At 50.7% G+C, this 10,528-nt stretch overlaps 1 protein-coding gene across 3 annotated transcripts; it reads right to left on the bottom strand.

The window, feature by feature from the left end:
- Positions 1 to 365: 365 nt before the first annotated feature.
- Positions 366 to 8,813, bottom strand: PMVK (phosphomevalonate kinase). Of its 3 annotated transcripts, XM_003795327.3 has the most exons (5): positions 8,587 to 8,813; positions 6,636 to 6,699; positions 3,866 to 4,018; positions 1,906 to 2,035; positions 366 to 884 (listed from the first exon to the last, which is right to left on the bottom strand). In XM_003795327.3, the coding sequence occupies exons 1-5, from the start codon at positions 8,679 to 8,681 to the stop codon at positions 748 to 750; spliced, it is 579 nt and encodes a 192-aa protein (XP_003795375.1). In that variant the 5' UTR covers positions 8,682 to 8,813; the 3' UTR covers positions 366 to 747. The 3 variants fall into 3 exon arrangements, with proteins under 3 accessions (XP_003795375.1, XP_023372193.1, XP_023372194.1); XM_023516425.1 differs by lacking the exon at positions 6,636 to 6,699 and having other exon boundaries at positions 8,587 to 8,669; XM_023516426.1 differs by lacking the exon at positions 8,587 to 8,813 and having other exon boundaries at positions 3,866 to 3,899; positions 6,636 to 6,688.
- Between the last annotated feature and the right edge of the window lie 1,715 nt (positions 8,814 to 10,528).

Genomic DNA, 10,528 nt, shown 5'->3' with positions numbered 1-10,528 from the left:
ACTTCACCTCCCACTTCATAGCATCTGCTAAATACAAATGAACAGAAAATATTCTCTTTGCCATTTCTGTTAAGAATCTAGAAGAAATATGGAAATTGTAAAGGGCTAAACAGAAGGGTACTTGCAGGTGGCACTTTCTACAGATCACCAAGCTTTCTTGAGGCCATCCCAGCAGGAAAAGAATTTCCCTGACAGTCCCACTGCTGACACAGAAGCCTGTTATCTGTGAGGCACAGGCCAACTCTGGGGATGCATCTAAGCTGGGAGCACGAGGGAGCTGCAGAGCTAGGACATACAGCCACCACGACCCCAGCCCATGAGCCCCACACAGGCCCAGCAGGTGTCAGGGAAATGAGAGATCCAGCTCTGAACACATATTCCAGGGAGGTTTATTAGCAGCCACATTAAGGAGCCTGTGCTCCTGTCCAGAGAAGAGGCTGAGCACATCCTGGAAAGAAAGGGAGGCCACCTGGCTGCAAGGCCTGACGCCCACAGAGGCAATGGCGTTTCTGCTCCAAGCACAGCCATCCCACCCTCCTTCCCCCTTTAAGTCTCTCCCTGAAGAGGCAGTGCTGTCCTCCTCCCAGAGAAAATAAGGTCCTCAAATCTCCTGATCCACTTGACATCCACTGGCCCCCAGAATCTAGGCACAGGCCCTCCATCTGCTCCCCAACCTGGCCAGGATCAGGGCCCCACCCCGGGAGCATGGGCCCAGCCTCTCAGCCCAACCATCCTGGCAGCCAGCGCCTACAGTCTGCAGCGGATAAACTCTGTCAGGACCTCCAGCTGCTCCTCCAGGCACTGTGCATCTCCATGGTTCTCGATGACCCAGTCAAAGCCCCCAAAGTTGTCCAGGCCACATTCTGACTCGGCATCGTCCACCCCTGTGGAGGAGGCGTGGTGAGGTCAGCTTCCAGCCCTGCCGGCAGACATCAGACCCCAAGGCCAACAGTCCACAAGAGCAGGCCCTCCCTGCCTCTCCTCTGCTCTCCACCCCTGACACATGTAATGGCAGGCTGAGCAGCCCACAGCTACCTGGCCCCCAGGTGGCCCCTGTTGACTGAGCCCTTCATGTGCCACTGCCTCCAGAGGGGAGAGGGGGGTGGTGTCTGGTCACTCAAGACCACAGATGACCCAAAGGGGCATTTTCACTTTGTATTAGGCTGGTTGTGTCCATTTTCCCTGACTCAGTCCCCTGGGAGGCAGAGTTGAGGGGCCTATTCCTCTTCTCACCCTACGACCCTGGGAAGGAGACTTCACCTTTCCAGGCTAGTGCTTTATCTAACCAAGGTGTGGTAACAGCAGCATCTGCCTTGTGGGTCTATGCCAATGACAAGGTGTATACAGAGTGCTCGGCACAGGCCTGGGTGAAGGTCTCAGACACGAGCAGCCGTTCACAGTGGTAGTACCCATGGCATCTGAACATCCCCAGGTCACAGTGACCTAGGGCAGGAAGAAGGCCCAAGCCTTACCTCCAAACTGCCATAGGGCAGACCCTGGACTAGCACCACTGGAGCTCCCACTGGAGCTTCCTCTGCTGCCCCACTACTATGCTGATCAAACAGGAGTAAGCTCCAGAAGGCTTGCCCTCTGCCCACCACCAGCCCCTGCACCAGCCTGGAAAACAAAGGCAAAGGACCATGGACACAGATCCCAGCCAGACTTGCAGAGAAGTCCACTGGACTTAAGAAGACAGCCCAGGTAAGGGAACCAGTCAAGATCACAGGGGGGACCTTGACCCCCAAGGACATTCCCCACCACCCCCACTCTAATATGGAGGCCTCAGACTCCACTTTGTAATCACTCGCTCATTCCCCCAGGCCCGCAGGGGACAGAGCAGGAGACCTGGAGCACAGGGGGTAGCCTGTGTTCCAAACTTGAGGAGACAAGTCATGTGCAGCTCACCTGGCGTGAACACCCAGCCCCGCTGCTGTCGGCTCTGCTCCAAAGCTACCACACGGACCGTCTGTGTCACAGTCCCATAGGCCTCCTGAAACCACTGGATGTCAGACAACCTCCGCGTGTCGCTCACCAGCTACAGAAAGAAACACAGACAGGTGACCCACAAGACCAGGTTCTGGAGATGAAGGAAAGCAGGAACCACAGCACCCAGAGCAGGACAGACAGGGGGAGCTGCTCTTTATCCTCAGACTCATCCTCCACCCAACACATGCCACCACATGCAGACTTCATGACAGGTGGCACTGCAGCCATGTTTATCCGCCCAGGTATGAATAAGTATTACTGCAAGCTCCTGCTGTAGAACACCACAGACTTGTGCCTGCCCTCCTGAAGACAGGCACTCAACAGGGCAGCTTTCCAAGTAACTGCACCATCATCACGAAGATCAACAAGTACCCCAACTTCAAGGTGGCTGAAACTCCTCTTGTTTTTCTCTCCAATCCTGTTCTTCCCCCAATTCCCTGTCTCAGAAAATGACAATTCTACCTGTCCAACTTGTCAGAACAAAATCCCTGGTAGGGTCTCTCACGCCCTATAGTCAACCCATAACCAGATCCTATTGGCTCTATCTTCAGTATCTGTCCAAAATTAATTCCTTCGCTCCACTGAACCCCAACCCCACTCTGCATCCCCACCACAGCCACCTGCATTGTAGGAGTTGCCCACCCAGCCGCCCCTCTAGCTAGGGCCAGCCTTTTAAACCTTAAAAGTAGATCACATCTCTCCCCTTCTCAAAACCAAAGATCCCTGCTTTACTCACAAAGACCCTGTATAACCTGACCTCACCCCCGGCCCTGGCTTGTCCTCAGACACACCAGCACACTTCCCACTCCAGGCATCGGCACTCCCTGCACCCTCTCTGGAATGCTGCTTCCCAAATATCTGGTCCCATGTTAAGGTTCACTACCTTTATTTTCTTAAGGTCCTGCTCAAATGTCATCATTATCAGTGAGGCCTTCCCTGACACCACTCTGCAGCCCTCCTCATAGCCTCGGCGTTCTTTACTTCCCTTAGTGTTTATCTCCACCTGATATAGTCCATATTTATTTTATGCTTATGTCTCCCCACCCCCATCTGTACTGTAAGCTACCTGCAGACAGAGATGTCATCCCATCTCTACACCAACATATCCCCAGCACCCAGAACATGCCTGGCACACACAAAGACTGCCAGAATGAAGGAGGAAGAAGAATGGCAGGGTACTGCAGGAGGCACCAATGAAGACTCTGCTATCAGGGAGGGCCTCCCCGTGGAAGTGTGGTATAAACTGAATTGCAGCTAACCAGGGAAAGAAGGAAAGAAAGGGCAGTGCAGGCTGGTAGAAGGGTACATGCAAAGGCTCTGATTCTGGAAGGACCTTGATTATTTGAGGACCAGAGATAAGGCAAGGGTAGCTGCAAGGAATAAGGAGGGTGGCAGGAGCTGGAACATATAAGGCCCAGAAGTTCATGTTAAGGATGGTAAGTCTGGCTTGGCGCCTGTGGCTCAAGCGGCTAAAGTGCCAGCCACATACACCGGGTTCGAATCCCCAGCCCGGGCCCGCCAAACAACAATGATGGCTGCAACCAAAAAATGGCCAGGCATTGTGGCGGGCACCTGTAGTCCCAGCAACTTGGGAGGCTGAGGCAGGAGACTCGCTTGAGCCCAGGAGTTGGAGGTTGCTGTGAGCGTGATGCCACGGCACTCTACCCAGGGGAGATAGCTTGAGGCTCTGTCAAAAAAAAAAAAAAAAGGATGGTAAGTCTTTTCACCAAAATGCTCTAAACAGAAGAGTGATATGACTTGGCTGACAATGCCCAGGCAAGGTGAGGGGATCTTGGGTCAGGAAGGTGCAGCCGTAGAAACTGAGGTGAGGGTACAGGGCTGGAGAAGCAGGTTCCTCCACACTGCAGGGGCCACTTACCCAGATGGGCTGGGAGACACCCTCCACGATTCTCCTGCAGAAGTAGCCAGGGTCAGCCTGGCGCCTCTCCTCCCCCCAGCGGATCATGTCCCTGCGATAAGCCTCCTTGTAGGCGCTGGCATCCAGGAGTCTCTGGAAGTTCAAGCCATGTTCCTGCCCAAAGCACAGGATGCCTTTGTCACCAACCTCTCAACTCAGCAGTCTCTCCTAAAACACAGGCCTCTACCAGGACAGACGCAAGATTTGGACCAGGATAAAGGTATGCCAGGGAAAGGGCCCTAACAACCAAGAAGTCCCCAGCACTGGCAGATGGAAAAAAGGTCTTGAGATAATCTAGAAATTGTTTAAATTTGTCTTTGAAATGTGTGATGTCATTTTCCCTTTTACAATTTTACCTTCTCAATTATTTCTGGCTTAAACTAATCCTGAAATTAGTTCGCATCCCCTGGACACAGACTTAGCTTTCAACTAAAGTGGGAAATCTAAAGGCCAGGCAAGGTGGCTCATGCCTACAATCCTAACACTCTGGGAGGCCAAGGCAGGCAATCACTTGAGCTCATGAGTTCTTCAAGACCAGCCTGAGCAAAAGTGGGACCTATCTCTAAAAAATAGCTGGGTATTGTGGCAGCCTCCTATAGTCCCAGCTACTTGGGAAGCTGAGTTAAGAGGATCACTTGAGCCCAAGGGTTTGAGGTTGCTATGAGCTACAATGCCACAGCACTCTACCAAGGGCAACAAACTGAGACTCTGTCTCAAAAAATAAATAAAGTGGGAAATCTGGGGAAATAAAAAACCCTGATTCCATATCCTACCAGTACCCTTTCTCACATTATGTACCCCCACCCTAAATCCCAAGGAGAGTGTATGTCTCCCTCCTCACCCCCTCACCTCTTCCCCATCTCCAAATTCCTGGCACCTTTCCTCATTCCATTTGGCTCTTTGTACTTCCAAGGCCTCCCACATGCAGAGAACCCTCACGCTGGAAGGGCTGCTCCAACTACCCTCCCCTTCCGCATAGACACTGACAAGCAAGGGGGTCCATCCAGAGGGCCTCAGGAGTTGTAGCTCCCCAGACCTCCAGCGTGGCCGCCTACCTATTCTCCCAGGTATGGCCAGCAGCTGCCTCTGCTAGTGACCAACTTCTATCAGGGAGCACTGGGTCACATTTACCATCATGACTCGAGGAATCAGTGCACTGACATTTCATTTTGGTTTTGCTTTTTAATGGGAAGGGGTGGGGAGAGTCATACTGGACTTCCAAACACCAAGGGCAGTCTTGCCCAGTAGAGTAACCTGCACAGGATTAAAACCTGCCTTTTCTCACTCCTCCAGCCCCAGTCTGGCTCAGTAGGATCAGAGTAGGGTCGAATGTGGGAACTCTGGAAATAGATCATTCTTTTAGAAACTGTTCCTAGGATGCCTCCAGAAGTGCCCAGGACCCTCTGGGGAAGGATGAGTGTGTCCTCCTTCACCATCTACTCTCCTCCCCAGTAAGCTCCTGGATGCAAGGAACTTCTGCACCCAGTTTCACCAGGGAAGGGAACAGGCTGAAAAAAGTTGAAAACCACTGAACCTCATCATCTCCACAATCCTGCAGATGGCCACCCTGTGAGTAGGTCTGTTAGCTGGTGAGAAGACCCAATGCTTCCCACTGAGGCAGGGCTGTCACACACAGAATGAGGGACAAATTCATTTTATGTCACTGCAGAGGCCTCTTGGGTTCACCTAGAGGCCAAGGACAGACATAGGCAGCCACTGGCCTCTTCTCTCTGCAGAAAGGTGACCCTGCCTTCCAGGTTCCATTTCTGAAGTAAGATTCTGAGAGTTCCTACTTATTTTGTTTAAATTCTATCTTTTTTTTTTTGAAGGAGTCTCATTTTGTCACCGTTGGTATAGTATCATGGCATCACAGGCTTACAGAAACCTCAAACTCTTGGGCTTGAGCAATCCTCTTGCCTCAGCCTCCTAAGTAGCTGGGAATACAGGCGCTCACCACAACACCCCGCTACTTTTTTGTTGCGGTTATCGTTTTAGCTGGCCTGGGTCAGGTTCAAACCTGCCAGCCTCGGTGTATATGGCCTGCACCCTACCCATTGAGCTACAGGCGCCGCAGTGACTAAATTTCTAAGGGGATAATGCTAAGTAAGGGTTGGCTCAGGCCAGTGGAGGGTGGAGTGGGGGTGATGCTTTGAGTAAGAAGACATCCTTACTAAATCCCATGGCATCAGAGTAGACACTTAAGTGTCTACAGCTTTTCCTTGGACATACCTTCTCGACGTGCTCTAGGTAAGTAGCCTGAAATAAATGAGGCTGTTAAGAAAGAAGCTTAAGGCTCAGCACCTATGGTTCAAGCAGCTAAGGCGCCAGCCACATACACCTAAGGTGGTAGGTTTGAATCCAGCCCCGACCTGCCAAACAACAATAATGGCTGCAACCAAAAAATAGCTGGGCGTCGTGGCGGGTGCCTGTGGTCCCAGCTACTTGGGAGGCAGAAGGGGGAGACTCGCTTGAGCCCAGGAGTTGGAGGTTGCTGTGAGCAGTGAAGCCACAGCACTCTACCCAGGGGGATAGCTTGAGGCTCTGTCTCAAAAAAAGAAAGAAAAAAGAAAGAAGCTTAAGCTAAAAATGCCCCCACAAGGTCCACTCACAGAAAACCAAGAGCTGGCCACCACCCAGCTAGCAAAGATTGTAAGGACCATGACAGTGACTGAAACGGCAACCACAGCTCCTCCCAATGCACTAGAAGCCACAGCGCCACCACACCGCCTACCTGAGCATACTGCTCCTTGAGGGGACCAGAGAGCCGGAGGACAGCACAGACATCTGCTCCAAGTCTGTGGGACAGGGAGATCAGAATCCAATTAACCTGGAGTTACCAGGCTCCAGAAGAGGAATCCAGAGGCTTCCTATTCCACTAGTGATTATCATGTAACTTTGGGAGGTTTCAATGACCCTGATTCTACTTCCTTATTGGAAAGCAGGGATATAACACTTTCTGTTCTGTCTCCCATGCAGAGGTATTATAAAACTCATATCACTATAAAAGAACCTTGAAACTAACAGGTAAACCTATAAAAAGGTGATTCCAGTGTAAACATCCAGGCCTAGCAAAATTCTGGCTGGATTAGGTTACTGCTGGAACCCTGAACTAATTCTCTCACAGCCGGGGGTATCTCAGTCTCAACTGACTTGGTACCCACAACATAAATAATTCATTCACTCAGTTGTTTGACTTTTCAACCAACCATTTATTAGATACTGCCCTGGGCCTGAGATGCTTTTAGGTAAGCTTAATGACATGGTGCGGTGTTATTTTCTTGTTCTTTTATTTTGGGGGGAGGGGAACAGAGTCTCACTTTGTCTCCCTCAGTAGAGTGCCATGGTGTCATACCTCAAAGAAACTTCAAACTCTTGAGCTCAACTGATCCTCCTGCCTCAGCCTCCCAAGTAGCTGGGACTACAAGTGCCCGCCACAACACCTGGCTGTTTTTTTAGAGACAAGGTCTCTCTCTGGCTCAGACTGGTCTCCATCTTGTGCACACCACACAGGCTATCCACCCGCCTCAGCCTCCAAAAGTGCTAGGATTACAGGCATGAGCCACCACAACCAGCTGATAAGTGTTTATTTTCACGTCTCAGCTGAGGAAACTCAGGTTGAGCAAGAAGAATTGACACTCCCAAAGGAACACTGGAAGTAATGAAGCCAGAGATGGTAAAATAAAAAAAACCCAACACTTACTTCCTATACCTTTACTATTATCAAGTATTGTTCTAATGCATTATCTCATTTAATCCTTACAACCAACCTATTATACTCATTTTACAGATGGCAAAACTGAGACACAGAGTAGATAAGAAACATGTAGAAGATCACATATTAATTAACAGTGAGCCAGCATTTGAATCCCAGCAGTCTAATTTTAGGGCCCATGACCGCTATTTCACTTCTGCATTGAATGATTCAGGCAGTGACCTCTGCCCTAAGATCCCCCACCACCCTTTAGCACCCTGTAGTACCAAACCAGCCTCCTAGTACTCCCAGCACACTTGTGGCAGAGGAGAGGAGTTCCGTTCCACTTCCTTCCCTTTCTTCAGCAAAAATACTCCCACAAAGAATGTTTTGCTTTGAGAGAAAACACGCCGTGAAAGGTGTTACTGTTATTCGGAGAGGCAGTGAGGTAAAGCAAAAAGAAACCACTCCTTGAAGCCAGAACTGAATTTGAATCCTGGATTTGCCACTTACCTCTTGCCTGAGACCCTGGCAAGATTTTTGTTTAAACTTTTCTGTTTCTTCATCTGTGAAATGTAGATACTAAAGCCAGGCAGTACCTAACAAAGAGGTCATGAGGACTACACGGCATAATATATACACATAGTGCCTGGCACGTAATAAAGATAATAAATTCCAACTATCAGATGGTGCGCAGGGCAAGGTTGCTTTTGGAATCTGCTGCGAGGATCCGTTATCGCGTATGGAAAGCGCGCCGGCAGAAACAGTTGCTAACTCTCCCAAAACAGACACCTGCAGCCTAAGAACTTCAGAGAGGCGGTCGCCTGGTTCTTCGAGGTGGGCGTGCTTTAGGTCACGCTGCCCATCCTCTATCTCCCCCAGACCCGCGCTCCGCTTGCCCTAACACGGGGACCCCGAAGCGCACCCGTCCCATGCGCACGCGCCGTGCGTAGCGTGGGGAGAGCTCTCCCCACCACAGCCCCACGGACACCTGTTCTGAAGCTCCTGGGTCACGAAGTCTTTTCCTGATTTCCTTTTCCCGCTGAACAGCAGCACCAGCCGCGGGACGCCTCCCTGCGGGGCCATGGGCCGCCTGCTCCCGCTCCCGCTCCAGCTAGCAACTCTTCTCCCAGCCCCTAAAACCACGCCACCCCGCGCGGAACGGACGCGGCCACTACGCGGAGCGGCGACGAGCCATTCCGCCCGCCCCGCTCCGCAGCTGCAGAGGCCCAACAGCCACGCGTGCACATCTTAACTAATGTCTACAGAAATGAGAGGCGAAAGAAAGAAAAATGTGGATGGAGAAGAGGCTTTTTCCCGCCGCAGCCTCCTCCCTAGCAGAGTTCCCCCGCCACACTCGCTTGGAACAGTCCGGCTCCGCCCATCACCTCACAGTCCCGCCTTCTTAGCCGAGTCCGTGGGTGGATTGGACGTGACTACTTTCCCAGGGGGGACGATGTCCTGAAATTTCCCGAAGCGAACTTCAGGGTCCCGTCAACACAACCTAAGACATCGTGGAAAAATAATGTGTCTCTGATAATGTTGAGTAAGTTTCCGAGGTTGCCTTTTTATTTGTGCGTTACAATGCATGGACTCAGGCAAATCTTTAATGCCCCACAGGGAAAATGAGTCTTTCTGGCAATCTGAGGAGGAGATGACACCAGGGGCGTGTTTGGTGACATCACGACGAGGGTGGTGCTTGGCCTAACACGTGCTATTTTCTTTTTTTTGAGACAGAGTCTTAGTATGTCGCCCTCGGCAGAGTGCGTGACGTCACAGCTCACGGCAACCTCAAACTCTTGGGCTTAAGCGATTCTCTTGCCTAAACCTCCCAAGTAGCTGGGACTACAGGCGCCCGCCCCAGTGCCCGGCTATTTTGTTGTTTGTTGTAGGTGTCACTGTGGTTTAGCAGGTCCGGATCAAGTTCGAACCCTCCAGCCCCGGTGTATATGGCCGGTGCCCTAGCCGCTGAGCTACAGGGGCCGAGCCACCGCCTTCTCTTTTTTTTTTTTTTTTTTTTGAGACTGTCTCAAGCTGTCGCCCTAGGTAGAGTGCCATGGCGTCATCATAGCTCACTACGACCTCAAACTCCTGGGCTTAAGCGATTCTCTTCCCTCAGCATTAGAAGTAAATGGAACTACAGGCGCCTTCCACAACGCCCAGATATTTTTTAAAGGACAAAGTCTAGCTCTGGCTCAGGCTGGTTTCCAACTTAAGGCGCTCAGTGTTGGGCTGGCGCGGTGGCTATGCCTGTAATCCTAGCACTCTGGGAGGCTGAGGTGATGGATTGCTTGAGTTCAGGAGTTTTTTTAAATGAAAAACTGAGGCAAGAGGATCACTTGAGCCCAAGAGTTTGGGGTTGCTATGGGCTATGACGCTACAGTACTTTACCAAGGGCAACAAAGTGAGACTCTGTCTCCAAAAACAATTTGGTCCTTTAAAGCCAGTGAGAACCCTTCTATCCCTTTTCTAGCTGCAGCCCACTCCAAAGGGTTTTGGAAGTTAGAGAGTTTGGAATGGCTGGGTGACTTTTTTTTTTTTTTTTTTTTTTTGAGACAGAGTCTCACTATGTCGCCCTGGCTAGAGTGCAGTGGCATCAGCCTACCTCTCAACACCCTCAAACTTCTGGCTCAACAATCCTCCTGCCTCAGCCTCCTGAGTAGATGAGACTAGATGGGACTACAAGTACCTGCCACAACACCTGCTACTTTTTCTATTTTAGTAGAGACAAGGTCTCACTCTTGCTCAGACTGGTCTTAAACTTCTGTACTCAAGCAATCCACCCACCTCAGTCTCCCAGAGTGCTGAGATTACAAGCATGAGCTATTGCACCCAGACTAAATGTACATTTACAAAATAGTACAAAATTTTACAAAAATATATAAAATATTCTCTACATATTGGCCATTGTTTTTTTTTTTTTTTTTTTTTTT

Source organism: Otolemur garnettii, unplaced genomic scaffold, assembly GCF_000181295.1.
Source record: "Otolemur garnettii isolate 467f Iridium unplaced genomic scaffold, OtoGar3 scaffold00091, whole genome shotgun sequence".
Lineage (NCBI taxonomy): Eukaryota > Metazoa > Chordata > Mammalia > Primates > Galagidae > Otolemur > Otolemur garnettii.
The sequence above is the reverse complement of the archived record's forward strand: the minus strand, read 5'-3'. Positions and strand labels throughout refer to the sequence as shown.

Coding starts and splice junctions, on each gene's coding strand:
- PMVK (XM_003795327.3), bottom strand. CDS start 8,681: ATGGCCCCGCAGGGAGGCGTCCCGCGGCTGGTGCTGCTGTTCAGCGGG. Junction 6,700..8,586: donor ACCCAGGAGCTTCAGAACAG/GTGTCCGTGGGG, acceptor CCTGTCCCACAG/ACTTGGAGCAGATGTCTGTG. Junction 4,019..6,635: donor TCAAGGAGCAGTATGCTCAG/GTAGGCGGTGTG, acceptor TGCTTTGGGCAG/GAACATGGCTTGAACTTCCA.